Below are 19,258 nucleotides of genomic sequence, written 5' to 3' on the forward strand. Positions count from 1 at the left end.
TGGAAAACAGTGTTGTCATTAAAACAGATGAAAAAAATTTTAAATAGGTGAACGTGTGGACAGTGATGATACAGGAAAACAGATACATATTTTTAAGCAGAAGCAGAACATAACAGCACACATGTATGAAATATTACTTTGAAAAATAGTATGTGTGACCACCTCTAAGATCAGATATGAAATTAGAATTACGAGAAGCTATGCTCAATGGAGTCTTTCTTCCTGAAACGTTAGCTATGTGAGAAAACATTTAAAATAAATACTATTTTGGGGGCGCCTGGGTGGCTCAGTTGGTTAAGTATCTGACTCTCGGTTTCAGCTCAGGCCAGGATCTCATGGGTTGTGAAACTGAGCCTGACATCCAGCTCCACACTCAGCAGGCAGTCTGCTTGAAGATTCTCTCCCTCTGTCCCTCCCCCCACTTGCGTGTGTGTGTGTGTTCTCTCTCTTTCTCTCAAATCTTTTTTTTTTTTTTTAATTTATTTGACAGAGAGAGATCAGAAGTAGGCAGAGAGGCAGGCAGAGAGAGAGAGGAGGAAGCAGGCTCCCTGCCGAGCAGAGAGCCCGATGCGGGGCTCGATCCCAGGACCCTGAGATCATGACCTGAGCTGAAGGCAGAGGCTTAACCCACTGAGCCACCCAGGCGCCCCAAATCAGTAAATCTTTAAAAAATAAGTATTATCTTCAACATGGAACCCACTCCCTTGTCTGTTGACTTGATCTGGTCCTTGGGATGGCTCAGAGGCCTTGCTCTTGTCTGGCAAGCCCAAGAACAGATCATCCATTCATCAGCCCAGAGAAAAAGTACAAGGGCAAAGCTGCAATCTTCATGTCCAACTTATCAACTTCACCCTGTTTGCCAGAGTATCTGCCAGTGTTCATCATCAGTATGAATGGCTCACTAGACAGGTGGTCAAGATGGAGGTGTTAAGACAAAAGAGTATGTAAAAGATGACCTGGCCCAGCTTTAAGGCCAGAGTTTCAAATAAGGACCATCATGCCACACAGTCCAGGGCCTTCTAAGCCAGCAAAGTGACTGTTCAGAGAGGTAACAGTATACCAACCCTTCCAAATATTAAAAAAAAACAAAAACAAAAACAAAAACCCACACACACAAAAAAAAAAAACAAGGAAAGGGAACACTGAGTCCTCTGAGTCTAGATCGTGATACCAAAGCAAGAAAAGGACACTACAAGAAAACTACAGACCAATATGAATATACATGCGAATATCCTCAAAAGATTACTAGCAAGCCAAACTGAGCACCCTATTAAAAAGGATTGTATAACATGATTGAGTGGCATTTATCCCAGGAATAAAAGGGTTGTTCAGCAAGTAAAATTTAATCCATTTACTACATGCTGATAGAATAAAGGGAGGGGACCCAAAACCATGATCATCTCAATTGATACCCAAAAAGCATTTAACAAAATCCAACATTCTTCCATAAACACTCAAACCAGGAAGAGAGCTTTACCATGATATAGGTAGGTCACATATGAAGATGATCATGTATGAAGAACCCACAGCTAACATCAATGATGAAAAGTTGAAAGTTTTTTCCAAGATTAGGAACAATGTAAGGATGCCCGCTTGTGTCAGTTATATTTGACATTAATATTGAAAGTTCTAGCCAGAACAATTAGGCAAGAAAAATAAAACGTATCCATATTGGAAAGGAAGAAACAAAACTATCTCTATTCACAGATGACATAAACTTGTATGTGGAGAACCTTGAACAATCTATAAGAAAACCTGCTGGAGCTAATAAGCAAAGCTGCAGGGACAAAAATCAATACTCAAAAATCAGTTGTGTTTCTATACTTTAGCAAAAGAGATTCCAAAAGGGAAATTAAGAAAACAATTCCATTTAAAATAACATTAAAGGGGCACCTGGGTGGCTCAGTGTGTTAAAGCCTCTGCCTTCGGCTCAGGTCACGATCCCAGGGTGCTGGGATCAAGCCCCACATCGGGCTCTCTGCTCAGTGGAGCCTGCTTCCCCATCTCTCTCTCTCTCTGCCTGCCTCTCTGCCTACTTGTGATCTCTGTCAAATAAATAAATAAAATCTTAAAAAAATAAAAATAACATTTAAAAAAATCTAGGGCGCCTGGGTGGCTCGGGGGTTAAGTGTCTGCCCTTAGCTCAGGTCATGATCTCAGGGTCCTGGGATGGAGCCCTACGTTGGGCTCTCCACGAAGCAGGGTGTCTGCTTTACCCTCATACTCTCCTTCTCTGCGCTCTCGCTTTCTCTCTCTCTTAAATAAATAAATAGGAATAAATTTAACCAAACAAGAAATACTTTAACCAAATGAAAAAACGTGTACACTGGAAACTTCAAAACTGCTAAAAAGAAATTAAAGACAGCCTAAATAAATGCAAAGATGTTCTGGGTGGATTGGAAGACATAATATTGTCAAAATGATAATACTACCCCAAAACAATCTACAGATTCAATGCAATATCTGTCAAAATCCCCACAGCATTTTTCGAGGAAATGGAAAAACCGATCCTAAAATTCTTATGGAATCTTTAAAAGGAAGAACCAAGTGGGAGGATTCACATATGCTGACTTCGAAACTGGACCACAAAGCTAACAGAAACAAAACAACATGGTACTGATATAAAGGTAAACACATACTCTCCCATCTACAGTCAGTGATTTTTGAGCTACCAGGCACCCCACAGTCAGTGATTTTTAACAAGGGTATCACTGACTAAGGATGGATTAAAGTCCTACATTTAACAGTAAAATTATAAAACATAAGGGCAAAGCTTTGTGATCCTGGATTGGGCAAAAACTTCTTAAATACGACACTAAAACCACAAACAATAAAAGAGAAAACATATAAACTGAATTCCATCAAATTTTAAAAACTTTTGTACCTCAACACTAGCAATAAAATGAAAAGAAAACCCATAGAATGGGAGCAAATATTTGCAAATCACATATCTGATAAGGGTTTAATTTCCACAATATAGGGGCGCCTGGGTGGCTCAGTTGGTAAAGTGTCTGCATTTGGCTCAGGTCATGATCCCAGGACCCCACATCAGGCTCCCTGCTCCATGGGTTGCCTGCTTCTTCCTCTCCCTCTGCCACCTCTCCCCTGCTTGTGTGTTCACTCTCTCTCTACTCCTCTCTCAAATAAATAATTTTTTTTTTCCACAATATAGAAACAACTCCTACAACTCAAAAACAAAAAGACAAGCAACCCAATTTGAAAACTGGTGAAGCAGGGGCGCCTGGGTGGCTCAGTGGGTTAAAGCCTCTGCCTTCGGCTCAGGTCATCATCCCAGGGTCCTGGGATAGAGCCCCGCATTGGGCTCTCTGCTCAGCAGGGAGCCTGCTTCCTCTTCTCTCTCTGCCTGCCTGTATTAAAAAGCACTTTCAGCCTACTTGTGATCTCTGTCTGTCAAACAAACAAACAAATAAATAAAATGAAAGCTGGTGAAAGCAATATAGAAAGGTTACTTCTCTAAAGAGGATACATAAGTGGCCAATAAGCTCATGAAATTGTGCTTATTATCAGTTGTGGGTACCGAAAGGCAAATCAAAATCAAGAAATACCATCTGACACCTATTAGAATGGCAATGATTAAAATTTAAAAAAAAAAAAAAAAAAAAGGAAAGCAACCGCTGACAAAGATATGGAAAAGTGGTATATTGCCAGAGGGCATGTAAAATGGTGCAGCTACTGCGGAAAACTTTGGCACTTTTTCAAAAAGCTACACAGAGAATTCTATGACCCAGCAATTCCACTCCAAGGTATATACCCAAATATCTGAAAACAGCGACTCAAAAGATATTTGCATGTCACTGTTGCCAAAAGGTGGAAATAACCTAAGTACTCACCAAGAGATGGGTAGATATTTTAGCAGATTTTTTTTTAATGTGGTATATGCATACAATGGATTCTTCAGTCACAGAATGAAGTTCTGAAGCATCCTACAATATGGATGAACGTTAAAAATATTATGCTAAGTGAAATAAGCCAGACACAAAAAGACAAGTATTATGTAATTCCACTAATATGAAGTACCTACATTAGGCAAATTCAGACAAGAAAGTCTGAAAGTCAGAGGTCACTGGGGCTTGGGGGAAGAGATAGGAAATGGGAAGTTACTGCTTAGTGGGTTCAGAGCTTCTGTCTGGAAGGATTAAAAAAAAAGTTTTAGAAATAGATAGTGGTAATGGTTGTACTGCACTGTGAATGCAATTAATGCTACTGAATTATATGCTTAAAAAGTGGTTTAAATGGCAAATTTCATGTGATACATATTTTACCACACTGAGAAAGAATTTAAGACTGCTCACAAATTGGGAACTGTCAAATATGGGACAATGAGCACATGGGTATGCTCATTACACAAAAATTTAAGAAGCAAAAATGGTGTTTTCTGTACTTTTTCTATTAAGTATTTTTGGTGAAGGTAAAGAAGCCCCCTTCTATTTTTAAAAAGCTGTTTTTTATCATGAATGGGTGTCATATTTTACCATGTGTGTTTTTTACATCTACAAAGATGATCACACAGTGTTTTTCCCTTTAACCTGTTATTATAGCAAATTTTGTGTAAAGATCTCCTAATGTGAAACCACCCTTGCATTCCTTGGGATAAGCCCAACTTAGTCAGATGGTCATTTTTATATCCTACTGGGTCTGATTTGCCATATTTTGCTGGTCCTCCGTGTACTCCCATGACTCTCTGTGCAGCTGCCCGAAGACCCACCAAACTGTACTAGAAATATGGACTCCCTGAGGGCATAGACTTCTTCTTCATCCACTGTTCCATCCCTAGCTAGTCTAAGGTCTAGGCCACAGCAAGCACCCAATAAAAGTATGGCTGATTAATTAATAAATGAAAGAATATGTGGAGAGACGAACAGGTGAGCAGATGAACACCTTAATCCAGAATACTGACACCCACTCAAGGAGATGTGCAGAGCAGATTTTTCCGGCAGGGAGACCTTGCAGGCGCTCACCAACCACTCCACAGAGCCGTCTTCTCTATGGGCAGCTCAGTTTGTCTGCAGCCCTATAAGCTGAACCCCAGCCCTAGATTCTCGTCTCCCCATTTTCCCTCATTACCCAGTGAACAACATTCTGAAGTTCAGTGCCTGCTTTCACCCAACAGGATCCAGTCCTCATCATATCAAAGCACACCCCAAAGCTTAGATCCTGTGCTGAGATTAAGGAGGAATTCAGTATTGGATTCAAGCTTAGAAGTGTTCCTCTCAATCTCAGAGTTTATTCCCAACAATCAAAATGGCCTCATCCCAGCCCTGATTGGAAAAGCAAAAGCCCATCCCATTAACAATTCACTACATCAGCAGCACAGAGGAGGAGAGCAATCAGCAAGGGAAACAGCTGAATTATTTCAGCAGCTGTAAATTATGTGTTCTCTTTTCCTTTCCTCCTCCAAGTCCGTGCTCAACTGTGCCCCACGCCTCCACACTGAACCTGGGTTTGTCAAGTATCTACGTCAACTACAGTAACCAAACTTGAGTTCAAGAAGCAATATTAAAAAGCACTAATTAACTGATATTTAAATACTGTGTTTAATGTCAACAAAATCACACTTTAAACATCTAGTCTATTAGTTACTTAATTAAATTCTTTAAAATCCTTGGACACTGGCACAGAGCACACTGCCTGGGGGAGCAATTCCCAGGCCTTGGCCTTGGCAGGCTGTGGAAGAGGAGGAGCCCGTACCCTGGGGAAGCAGTGCCGGAAGAGCCCAGTTTCGTTCTAGAGTCTCCTAATGAGGTGGCTTCTTTTCACAGCTCCACTGGTCTCCACAGGGGATCAAGAACATGACGAACACATTCTGAGCATGGAAAACAGTCAAACCAGGCCACAATTTATTTTTTAGTGTATTTAAAAAAAAATATATATATATATATGTGTGTGTGTGTGTGTATACACACACACACACACACACATCCATAAAACCAAGAGAGAAACTTCTCCCATCTGGTATCTGCTCTTCTGAAGAGTGGTGCATCACAAGATATTCAAGCATGTATACAAAGGGGATACAACAGGATTTGTGACAGCAGGTAGGGTCAGGGGGCTCTGCAAGATGCCACCAACCAAATCCCAGCCTGCCAGGAGTCATCAGCCTGCAACTGACAGGGGTATACTCAGCCAGAGCAGCATCCTAGACTGGAGCCTGCAGGGGGACTCTAGGTTCCAGTGAATGAGCTTGTGATGGAGATGCCAAAGGGACCGCAGGAAGTCTCCCTTGCCACAATAGGCTCCACAGAGACAACTTGCCAGCTAGCCTTATCATAGCACCAGGTTTGTTGAAAGGGGTGACATGCCAGCCACCCACCCAGGTAAACATATTCTAGAAACAGTCAGTTTCACAATAGGCCTCATGGCAGAGCACATTTGGTCAAGGATGAGTAAGCATTTGGAGCCCACCTTGTGGGCAGCTATGAACCCAATTCCACTGGATCAGACTATCTTTGAAGAACATCAAAGGTGTGAGTAATGCCAAGTTAGCCCTCCCCTGCCCCACCCTTACTGCAGAGGCCCTAGTTTTCCTAGTTTCCTACAAAACTACCACCTCACCTCCAGGTTGGCCTTAATTTTTTGTCTCTGTTACTCAGGACTTTCCCTACACCTTCTATTTTGCCTGAAGAGTCTGCCTTACCACAGAGTAGGAGGCAATTCTTTCCAATTAGTTCATCCTGTCTCTCAGTGATCAGGGATTCCTCTTATGGCAGCTCTCCTTAAAACAGCCACTGCAGCCCCTGGTAATGCCAACAGAAAACACTGTAGAAAAAGCTTCATTAATATTACAGACTCTTAACCCTGAAAGGCAACCACTCCCATAAACAACTAGGCAACAAGCCCTGGGTTCAGAGAAGCCAGATGTTTGGGTTGCCACTCACAAAAACATGGAGAGCATCCAGAGAAACAGAAAAGCACTAAGCCCACGCAGCCCAGACATGATGTTCACTTACTACCTGCAGTGCCTCACCCACACCAAATCCATTTCAACCTCAGATAAGAAGTTAACAGTCCCACCAATCCAGAAAAATATTTTTACAAGACCTTGTCCATTCTCCCATATAGGAGAGCTATAAAGAACAAAATTTCATGCACCATGAAAAGATGAAGGAATCCCTACCACCTACTAAGAAGCATATGTCCAGTTGCCACCACTTCCAAAACATTCAACAGGCAGATTATTCATCCTTCAATACCTATGTATTGAGACCCACTGCAAGCCAGCCATGGGCCAAGTGCTAGAGATACAAAGGCTAAGTAAATCAAGGTCCTGATCTCCAGGAGTCCTCAAGATGGCCAATGGAGATGGAGGAGTCCCTCAGTCATTATAGTAAGCACTGGTTTGAAAGAGCCCACACAGATGTGGCTGGATGGCTCTGAGAAGGAGAGAACCTTCCTTGAGACAGAGGGGGTCAGAAAGGACTTCCTGGAATAGGGGAGTTTTAAAGATGAAAAGAGTAAAAGGAATCAGCCAAACAATGACAAAGGCATCCAAAGCAGAGGCAAGAGGGATTTTTGAAGACCTGGAGGCACGAAACGAGGAACATGCATTTATTTCAACAATAGCAGGAGCAAAGGACTTATGGCAGGTGGCATCAAGACATACAAGAACTCTCTTTGCCAGACAGGTCAGAATGAGCTTCAAACACATAGCTCATTGCACTGTCTTGGCCAACCTCTGGCATCTGAAGAACTGCCCACAGTGAAAGGGAGATTAGAAAGGCGAAAAGGAGACCTGCTATATGCCTGCTAAGATAAGATAAGAAGGTCATCGTTGTTTGTGAACTCTGCTTATGAACTCATTCCTTTGCCTTGCAGTTCAGTGGTTTGTTAGCTCTTGCAAATTCTCAGTATCTATTAATAGAAAGAGCCAGTCAACAGAATCTGGATTTGGGCTGTATTACTCCCCACAGTGGCCCAAAACCCCAGCAGATAACTTAAACAGGAAAGCAGCTTGAGAATCTAGGCAGTGTTTGTGCCACCTCTCCCTGAAGGATATGCCTGCTTTCCACTCTCCTTGTATGTTTCACATTCAGCAAGTTCATATCTCAACTCACGCTCTTCCCTCAACGCTCCTGATCCTTTAAGGTTGCCTAGCCCTACTGCAAAAGCCAGAAACCCAGGAAGCTCTCCACAATACCTCTCTCTCCTTCCTCCCACCCCCACCGCTCTGCCCATCCATCACCAAACACAGTCAATTTCATCTACTATTTCCCTTCTGCTCATCTGACCAAATTGCTATAGCCACCGCCCACCTCTCAGGTGAGGGCCACCCAAGCAGGCTTTCCGTGAAGCCAGAACCAAGCCAGTCAGCACAATAAAGAAGCAGAAGGAACACAGCTTTACTTAATCTCTTATTTGCTCAGCCCAAGGTTTGTGGAGTACCCAAAATCCAGTCTCCTGAGTTCCTCCTTTGCAAAGGCTCTCAATAAAAGCCACTTTCTTCCTCAGATGAGGAGTCACACTCAGGGAGCCTATTCAATCACAGTAACAAGCTGCAACGTGGGCTGCAGAAAGGATTTGGTGCCTTGCCTGAATCCTCTGGAGATGCCAATGCATTGGGAGCCCAGAGGCCAAAGCCAGACCCATGATTATGGGAATCAAATCACAGTGGAGGCAAGCTGGGCTCTGCACAATGCCCCCCCCACACACACTGTACAAAGAGACAAGCTATGGGGACAGCCACTGAATTCAAGAGTCTTCACCCCTACTGGCTCTGCCATCCTCCCTTACCACAAGGGAAGCCATTTCCTTCCACCAAAGCAAGCAGATGGAAGAAGGCAATTTTGGGGAGGATAATGTGGGTGCCCACAGTAGCCTAGAAATCAATTCCCCAAAATAAAAGACAGAACAGGTATTAAAGAGATCCAGCCATGCCTCTCAGCCTCTACTCAACGGAAACTTCCCTTCACTACATTCCCTACCAATGACCTTCCCATCTGTCAAGAAGGAAAAATGTATGTTGAATGAATGAATGAATGAACAAATGGAAGATGGAAGGAAGAAATAGGCTGAGGAGCTGGAGGGTGGGAGCAGCATGAAGGACCTGCTCAAAACCAAATGTTCATTCATTCTGTCTCCAAGCACCTACTATGTACTCTGTACCTGGGCAGAATGCTTTGAACACACAGGCATGCACGACCTATGAAAGAGGAATGGGGCAGGGAGAAAAGCACTCTCCTTCATCTCCCTGGGACGGCATATTTCCGAATACTATTTTAACGGCACCTCCTGTTTTCCTGACTTTAAAGCCATGCCTAACAGCACATACGCAAATAAAAACTTCACTTTTCATTGTATCCAGTACTTTGGGGCCTTGTGGTTTCTTTTCTGAGGAAGAACCTGTCATTCATCTCCTTGATTAAAAATTGATTTAATTTGGCTTTCATTAGGTAGGTACAAGGGGAAAACATACAGATTCACAGAGCTAATTCGCACAGCAACAGGACTGTGATGAGCGCTGGCGACTGCACAGTTGGGTCCCAACCCACCTCCGATGAAAGACAATTAAAAAGCTCATGATGTGGAGCTTAAGCTCCAGCCAAAAGGAATTATCTTCCCACAAGGGTCTCTACCAGATTTTTGGTTAATATAAAAATGTTCAAAAGGAAAGGAAAGGAAACCCCAAGGATATTTAACATACAACTTAGAATTTCTCCATTTTTCAAATTCCCTTACAGGGAGAAAGGGCAAAGAGGTCTTTATTTTTCACTCCTACTTTTCAAAACCTATCCCATTATTTGACATTGTCATAAAAATTTTCCATTTGCTGAGAGCACAGAGCAGAGGAATGTGTGGTGGCTGAGGAATTGCCAGCTGCTGTGAAGGGGCTGAGGTGAGAGCAGGAACAGCTGCAGAAGCCGTGGGAGCTGCGGTCCTTCCCAACACTCACTCAGCAACAGAGCTGGAGCCGTCTGAGCCTGAGATCAAACACTAGAGACTCAGGCCTACGGCAGGCGGAACTACCTCTCCACCCCACTTCAGGCTCCAGAACTCAGGGATTTCAAGCAAATGGGCAGACTTTGTTGCAATGTCAAAGGATCGTGGGGTAAAATGTCAGCACATTACAAGTACACACCTTGATTAAATGTCAGATGAATTATTCTATAACCAGAACATGAACACGATTTTATACCCCCATCTGCTTGAAACCATCCAACAGTTTTCCAGGGCCCTGAAGATCAAGGCCAAATTTCACACGCAGGCTGTCCACCATCAAGCCAAGATCAGTATCTCCAGCTTTGTCTCTTTCCTCTCCCTGTCTACTGTTGGCTTTATGAAACTTGTTTCCAGGGCTCTAAGACATCTTGTGTCCCACCTCCAGGCCTTTGTACACGTCATTCCTTCTGCTCAGAATTCTGTTTCCCCTCATCTTTATGTGGCAAATTCCTACCATCCTAAAAAGTTTCCTCCTCACCCTCAAAGACACTTCCTCCAGGGCATTGCCACTGACCCTCTCTACTGGACAGAATGTGTGCTGCAACAGCATGCATACCCTCCTGGATCACACCACTTACTACACTTATAATATGGTTGTCCCAAGCATCTTAAGAACAGGGACCATGTCCACTTTGCACAGCTCGCTTGGCACTTGACACAGGAGAAGCGTTCAGTAAATTCTTAGAGGATGATTTAGATTCTACGTCAGGCTCACTTCTCAGTTCTATCCTAATTCACCCCCCTATACCCCAGCCAGTTATGTGCTCATCTCCCCTACACCCCAACCTCAACCTCTCACATTTCGGTCATTAATGGATAGCTCACCCAAGGCCTTAACCTTGTTCAATGGTTCAATGAGTTCATTGAATTCACATGTTCAATCAGTCGTGTATGTATGTGCTGCACACAGTGTCAAGTAACCAAGATAGAGATGGCCAAGCCACTTCTCATCCCTTCTAAAAGAAAAGGCATATAAACAAATAATTGCCACACGGTATGACAAGTATCGTAATGCAGAGAAACATGGGGTGGGGGCAGTGCAGGAAAGATTTTAGCCATTCTACCCACTGTTCCCTCCCCTCCCAAGCCGTGTTCCAGACTAACTACTCTCTATCTCTCCTCATTCTCACAGAAATCTCTCCAGCACTCTTTCCCTGAATACCTAGCACAGATCAGTATTCTCTAAGCTGGGCTTCCATTTAGCTCCAGATTAATTCAAATCCTTTTTGGCTTCTGCTTTCTCACCTTCTTCAGTTCTTTTCCCCCAGCATGTCACTCACATACATCCCTGCCTCTGCCCTAACCTGAACCAACTTGTCGAAACCACTATTTTTCCATCTCCTCCCTCAACTGTCTTGGGTGATCACTTGACTTTTATGAAACATCTGCACTTACACGAACATACTTAACAATCCCTGTCTACAATGAAAAGAAAAGGGGACTCACAAGGCCGAAATACCAGAAAAAATTAAACCATCCTCAACAAATCCTTCTTCTTGTACTGCTTCCTCTAGCACATCCAAGTGCTAGGGCATCACGGCCTTCACGAGGATGCGCCCAATCGTGTTACATTTCCAGGGAGGTTATAGCAACCTTAATCCACGAGCCTCTGGGCTTGCATTCAGTCTCTGTGCATGCTAAGGTCACTCTATTTAGCCACACATTCACTTAAATCAACATGCACTGAGCATCCCTATGTGCCAAAAACCACGTTCCTCATAGTGCTGTGCACAATGTCTCATATGTAGCACATGCTCAATTAATGTCTATCACTGAATCTCTGAAAAGAAAAAAAAAAAAAAAACAACAGGTGAGTCTCTCCCACCCCTTGCCCAGGAATACCCCAGTGCAAAAAATATTCTGCCCTACAGCCTGCAGTGAGAGAGCTCAGCCCTCCCTACCCCACCCCTCCAGCAAAAAAGCCTCTTACTCATTTAAGCCCAGACTAGGGAGACCCTCACCCCAGCTAAGAAGATGCTGACACAGCCCTCCTATCAGTGTGCCTAGAGAGCCAGAGAAACCCGTGTTGTAAAACACGCTTTTAATCAAGTGACTTGTCTCCAGTTAGTGTAGATTTAGGGGAAAATTTTCTCAAGAAACCAGTAATAAATGGAAGGGAAGAAAAGAACAGAAATTAATGAACACAGTAATTATCCCCTGAAGTTGCAAATCAGAACAATTCCTCACTTGAAGACAAGTATGAAAAACAAGATTAAAATGCTTCAGGGATGTGTTCGTGAAACAGCAGGTAATAGAAGAGATAAAATGTATTTACAGTACCTCACTGGGGACATGTACCTTTTGGCTAATAGCTATCAGATACTAAATACCACTGTAAAAATAATATTCTTCCATGCTTCATTATGGAGCTAGAATTATCCATGGGAAAACAGCAATCCAGCAAACTACACTGAATGGTAACTGGAATAATTCCAGAGTCCAACCTTCTACCCAAGTGTCTGGCACAAGTAGGTCTAAGAGCTGGGTTATATACTCCCCTCTGCTTAGTTTGCTAGGGCTATTACAATGAAACACCATAGACTGGATAGCCTGAACAACAGAAGTGTATATTTTCTCACAGTTCTAGAGGCTAGAAATCCAGTATCAAGCCTGTTTGGTTTCTACTTAGAGTTCTCTTCCTGCCTTGAACACGAGCACCTTCTCCCTAGGCCCTCACATGGCAGTGAGGACAAAGAGCTCTCTGGTGTTTCTTCCTCTGAGGACACAAATTCTATCAGAGCCTCACCTTTGTGACCTGATTTAACATTACTTCCTTACTCCAAATACCGCCACACTAGGAGTTACAATTTCAACATAGGCTTTTGAGGGGACATGAACACCCCTTGAAGTGTGAGACCTATTGCCACACACCAGCTCATTCACTGAAAAAGGAAAATGGAGGAGTAGCTAAGAGAGTGGCCTTGAGGAAAAATGGAGGACTAGGTTAAAAAAAAAAAAAAAAAAAAAGTGGCCTGGGGATACACCAGCTGACTAGGGGGTGGGTAATGGCCAAAGATCCTAGAGCTATGAGGGCCAAGCTGCATGTTAGGGTAGGGGCAGGGGGCAGCCCCAAGTCAAATAAACTCTTAAGAAACTAGTCCTCTCTCTTTCACAGAAGATAGCTAAATAGCAATAATAGTAATGTTTAACAGTAATGAGTAACAAACATGGACAAAAATAATAGTAGGTACTAAGTGCCAAGTATTTGGCATGCAGGGTTTCATTTAAGCCTCATGGAAATGAGGCACAGAAAATACAATTACCATTTTTATATTACAGATAAAGAAACAAACTTACATTGGTCAAAGTCACTTACCACAGTCACCCAGTATGGCAGGCAGACCTCCAAAGAGATCAGGTCCTAAGGCCCAGAACCTATAAATTTTACCTTTTAAGGAAAAAAATGTATTTGCAGATATGATTAAGTTAAGGATCTTAAACCGATTATCCTGGATTATCAGAAAGGCCCTAAATACAATCACAGTGTCCTTATATGACACAGGCAGAGGGAGATTTGACACAGTCACAGAAAAGAAGGTGATGTAAAGACACGCAGAGATTTGAAGATACTGAACTTGAAGTTGAGAGTATATGAGCACAAGCCAAGGAATGCCAGCACCACCAGCAGCTAGAAAAAGCAAGGAACAGACTCTGCCCTAAAGCCTCTGGAGGCAGTACAGCCCTGCCAACACCTTGATTTCAGCCCAGGGGTATTGACTTTAGACTTCTGGCCTCCAGAACTAGGAGAGAATACACCTCTGCTGTTTTAAGCTACCATATCTGTGCTAATTTGTTACAACAGCCACAGGAAACGAATATACCCAGTCAGGAGAGCAAAGTCAGGGTCCAAACCTGGGACCTGGTGTCTCAAGGCCTACACTCTCAAGCCCTGTGCTTTGCTCCTTTTCTGCACAAAGCCTCACCAAGCCAAACCTATGCTCTGTCTGATGGGTGATCCCACCAAGACTTGAAGTACTTAGCAGTGACAACTCCTCTGCTATAGGCCCCCAAACAAGTCTCTTCCCTTCTCCCATATCACAGGAAAGGCTTATCAGAGGCCCAGCCATTATCTTAGTGTCTTAATTATCATATAAGCAGTGAAACAGCCCATATTCCAAAAAATCCAGATGAGAAAGCACACCAAACCTTCTAATAAAGGCTTTCATCTAATCTGTTTGCACTTGACTGTTTTGCACAACACCGCACAGCTCCTAACCTCTCTTGCTCTGCTCCATCCAGTCTACAATTTCTTTCCCTGCAAAGACACATCTGGGAAGGAGTTATCAGCTCCAAGTAGCTCAGTGCCCCTCTATCCCCTGCTTACCTCCTGATGACTTCCCAGGAACACAGAGGAAAGCAGTGAGTTATACTGAACTACTCTCTCTAAGCCCTTGGGGTAAATACTGGTGTGAGCAGGCTGGCCCAGAGGTGCCTCAAGTTAACCAATCCTGGAATGAACAAGCAAACTAATAAGAACACATTGTCAGAACAAAGGTACAGCATCCCAAAATGCACTTTTTGAACCTATTCTGACAAATATGGTTCAGCTTTAATTATTTTCAACACTTCAAAGTGCAGGTGGTAAAACACAGCAGTGTGCTCTGTAAAAATGATGATGTCTTGCTAACAACAAAAGACATTTGTGGCTGATGTGGCTATTCAGTCTTTGCTGAGGAGCCAACACACAGATAGGATTTCTGGGAAAACAATCAACTTGGTGGATTACCAAAGGAGAAGACTTGGGACTTATTAGGCAGTGAAACAATAGGTAACTCATTTGAGGACCCAGAGTTCTCCCATTCTTGTTTTTGCTAGATGCTTTTTTCTCCTCTCCCTCAACCCCTTACCTTCCTTCAAGGTTTTCTGAGCAACATCCTACCTTCTTGTCTCTTGCCAAGAAGGTTCCATCTGATTTTCCATCAGTATCTCAAAATAACAACCATATCTAATATTCAGGGGGTATTTACTCACTCTATGTTGGGCACCAACAACCCTATGCCACAGGTACCATCATTAGCCCCCTCTTAGAGATGAGGATGCTGCGACTCATGGGGATTAAATCATTTTTCAAGGTCAGAGAGCTAAACAGTGGCAGAGCCAGAATTACAAAACACATCTAACGCCAAAGTCAAGCTCTTAACATCAGACTCATACGACATCAATTCCTCAGATGAATTGATGGCCTTACCACTGTCACCTAGCAAAGACCTTAAAGAGACAAATCTACCTATTTTTGCCTAAGCTTCTGAGTGCTCAGAAAGATTGGCAAATATGTTCTTAAAATCTTCCACAAAATTCCCTTCATTGCTCATTTCCCAGAATCTTCTGGAAAAAACAGACAGTCCCAAGGAATCCTTGGGGTAATATGAATCAACTTGGAAATGAAAGCAAGCTTACCCCTTTCCCAGGTGAATGAAAACCCCAAGGTTCAGTAGTACCTGAAGGCAGCTCACCTCTGCTCTCTCTACCTGATTGAGACTCAGCAGGCAGGTAGTCAACACCAACATCTTCATTCCACTACCAGAGGAATAATGGAGAGTCCTCACATTTCGGGAAGAAAGCCAAAAACCATAATAATGCAAAAAGGGAAGGATTACATAAGAAGAGAACAAAGCTCCAATTTCTATTTATCATGTATCAGCAGGTTCTGGTTTTTTAAGCTTATTAAAATATTCTGGCTCCAAATTAGTTTTCTTTGCCTAGAGTAATTACTGCTTTAGCTCCCGTCAAATGGGCCCCCAAAGATGTTGAAAAATGTAACTGAAAGGTCAACTTGTTCCATGGGAACTGCAGGGAGACTCCCTTACATCCTGTTCTGAAATGCTATTTTGTTACCTCATAGGATAAAATCCCAGAATTTGTCATGGTAAAGAGTTCTCCATTTCATCTCCCCTGGCAACAGGACTCACTGGGGCTAGGCAGGCAGTGGGAAAGATGGTACCCAAAGCAAGAAAAGCCCCATTTTCTCAGGCAGCAGCACATGCACAAAACAGGCTCCCAAATTCTGCCCAAATCACTAGTACTGACATCAAATTCCAAAGCTACCTGTCAACTGGCGGTAACACTGTCCCTTCTGACAGGGGGGAGCTCAGCAGGATGCCACGAGATTAGGTTCCATAACAGCAAAGAGAGGGAATGGAGAAGGAATGTAAACCATAAATTAGGGCTGGAAGTCCTGACGCTTCTCCTGCCAAGAGCTGGCAAGGAAAGACTGAATCAACCTTCTAGAAAGGTAAGACCATGAAAGGGGATGTTAAAATAAATTGAGAGAGAAAAAGGAAAAAAGATCAGAGAAGAGAAGGAGTCTTACTGCACCAGGTTTGCAAGTGTCTGCTTTCAGAGCTAAAGCTCAGTATAGCAGGTTCTTTAAGGTTTATTTTAAGAGCTTTGAGGCCTTTTGGAAAAGAAAAAAAAAAAGGAAAAAAGGAAAACCTCCCTGTCTACCTTTCACAAAGTCTCCAGAGTGTCACTGTAATGGAAGGCATTTACATGAAACAGGATGAATTCCTCCTAGAGGACCATCCATTCTTCAGAAAATGAATGTGTTCACGTGTGTACACACGTGTGTCTAAGAGAACAGAAACATTTGAGAGCTATTTCCATAGCAGTCCATTATTTTTGTTATTGTTACCTGAGTATGGCTTACACACCAGGTTACATTACTTCCAGGTGTACAGTATAGTGATGCAGCAAGTGTAGCTACCACCTGTCACCACACCATGGCTTTTACAGTGTCATTGACTCTACTCCCTATGCTGTGCCTTGGACACCCAGGACTCAATCATTCCATAAATGGAAGCCTGTATCTTCCATTCCTCCTTACCCATTTTGCCCACTCCCCCCACCCCCCTTTCTTCCAGCAACCATCAGTTTGTTTTCTGTATTTATAGGTCTAGAGCAGTCTATCATTCTATGGGATGCACAGGTAAAGAATATGGGGGCAAGGCTGCAAGGTCTCATACTCCAAATCCTTATGAATACATAAAGATTGACAATTCATTTTGAAGAAGTTCTCACTCAGGATTTAGAAGGAGAGAAAAATCAATGCAAACCAAAATAAAGGGATGCAAGTTTGTTTACTTTTTAACCAAAAGTAAGTTAATTAATTAATTAGTTAAACAGCCTGATTACGCAGAGAAATTTAGGCCATCAACACCCATGAATGTCAGGAGCATCTTTGATCTGGGGACTCACTGGCTAATCCACCTTTAAATGATACCGAATTATGGAGGACAATCACAACGGGGTGTAAGAGTATAAACGGCATTTTGCCCACCCCAACCACACTTCTACAATCACAGAAGAAGACATGTTCTAGCCTGGCAGGTGGAAGAGATGGAGCTTAGCATGCTACCTACAACTCTGGCCATAAGAAAGCTGTGAACGATTCTGAAAGCAAACGCTCTTCTGAGTAAGAATTGCAGAAACACCTCCAAGGCAAAGAAACAGAGCACAGAAGAAAGGAATAGGGATTATCAATTAGCCGAGAAAGGACTGAAGAGAGGAGGTGAAAGAATTTAAAAAAGGCTTAATAAATTTTTGAGCCCAGAGAAAGATGGCCCCAAGAGCCACTGTTCTACCACCTTCTGCCACCTTCTTGTACCAGAATCTTCAAAAACCTATCCTGCTGGCTTATAGCTAAAATTCCTGCTATAAGGGGGGTTGGGAGCTTCACTAAAAGTGGACTTCTAAGTAAGTTTGAACATAAATTAAAGATTACCCCAAATGGATAGAGGATGGTCAGTAACTACAGCACAGTAAGACACTGATTCTATGGTACATAGTGTGACTATTGATCTTGGGGTCGTGAGCTCCAGCACCATGTTGGGTGTAGAGATTACTTAAAAATAAAATCTTTAACAACAACAACAAAAAAGGTGGTTGCCAGAGTGACCAAATACCCTGAGTTAACCACAAGGCTAAGTCCTTCAAAGGAGGAAAATGAGCAAGGACATAGCTGACACCGAGGCGTTGCAGTCTTTATCAATAAAGGAGAGCTTTATCAATAGGAAAAGTCAACAATACCTAAGGCAGATTAAGATAACCCCGTGCTTAGAGGAAGCTTTGGGTAGAAGAAAGGGAGCTTTGGAAATGAGTGGAGCCTAGTACCTACAGAGCTATGGTTCTTGAAGCACACAAAACCTTTTAAGCAATATAAACCCATCCCTGCCGCTCACCTTGCTCCAGACACCCTTTTCCTGCTCATATCCATGCCTGGGACTTTATTCTCTCAATTCAAGACCAAGTCTTTGAGGACTAATCAGATTTAGGACCCAAACATTTACAAAGGTGGCTGGAGTCCCACTTCCTCCTGAGCACCAACCCGTATAGTTCCCCAGGATAAAAGGCCCTCTGCCAAAGGAACAGTTAACTAACTGGTCCAGGGTCTCTCACTTAAACCGTTACTAATACCCATGAAAAACCAGGCCACTGCCATAAAGCAGCACTATCCCCTCTTACCTCTCCATGTCTTACCTTGCTACTCACTCACATTTTGTGAATTTGTTTCTATCTGGCCGGTGTCAATTTGTCAATTCTTCTCTAATGTCCTTGTCTAAGAACTTACGCAGTATTGCAGAAAGTGTTGGTAGAAAATCAGAGTGAGATAAATTAGCCATGTCCTGGTGAGCTTTCATGTTTGTTTTATTCCAAGCAAATGCACTAAAGCTTGCTTCCTGAGAACACCTAAAAATCAATGCTCAAAGTCCAGCAACCACAAACTCCCCTTTCTAATAACAAAATGCCAAGAAGAAAGAGAGCCACATAAACTAAAGGCAGGGAAAACTGCCTCTCCTCAGAAGGTTCCAATTAATGGGGGAAGGGGGAGACACTTAATAAGTAATGAACAAGAAAGAAAGTCATCTTAGTTTCGCTTATTTACAAAACAAAGCAATATGAATATGAACACCTGTGTAACCAGATTCTGAGTAATAACAGAATCCTTTCTCATTCACAAGCTCATTCGACAAACGTATGATCATCTACTATGTGCCAGGCACTGTTCCTAGCACTGTGAATACAGCTGTGAACATGACAGACATGGTCCCTATTCTCATGGAACTTAATTCTGGTGGAAGGAAAAACAGAGAATCAACAAGAAGCAAACAAACAAGAAAAATATCAGATGTCTATGTTAACAGTGACGTAAGCAGTTACTTTATAACAGAGGAAAGGCAGGCCCCTTTTTCCTAAGTAACAGCAGAACTGAGATATGAATGTCAAGGAGCCCATCAAGTGAACAGAATGGCAGAGTATTCCAGGCAGAGGGTACAGTGAGAGCACAGGCCCTCTGTACAAGGTCACT

General features: G+C 42.9%; 1 protein-coding gene across 6 annotated transcripts in view; it reads right to left on the bottom strand.

The window, feature by feature from the left end:
* Positions 1-19,258, bottom strand: part of SIL1 (SIL1 nucleotide exchange factor) — a 210,010-nt gene that overhangs the window by 170,711 nt on the left and 20,041 nt on the right. For 2 of the 6 annotated variants that reach the window (XM_032847549.1, XM_032847548.1), the window contains exon 1: positions 15,408-15,482. The exons of 3 other annotated variants lie outside the window; for them this stretch is intronic. In XM_032847549.1, the coding sequence (XP_032703440.1) occupies positions 15,408-15,467 (60 nt within the window). In that variant the 5' untranslated portion in view covers positions 15,468-15,482. Of the gene's footprint in view, positions 1-13,270; positions 13,319-15,407; positions 15,483-19,258 lie in introns of those variants that run through there. One more of the 6 variants, XM_032847554.1, reaches the window with a different exon arrangement.

Source organism: Lontra canadensis, unplaced genomic scaffold (genome assembly GCF_010015895.1).
Source record: "Lontra canadensis isolate GAN:19392208 unplaced genomic scaffold, GSC_riverotter_1.0 scaffold189, whole genome shotgun sequence".
Classification (NCBI taxonomy): Eukaryota; Metazoa; Chordata; class Mammalia; order Carnivora; family Mustelidae; genus Lontra; species Lontra canadensis.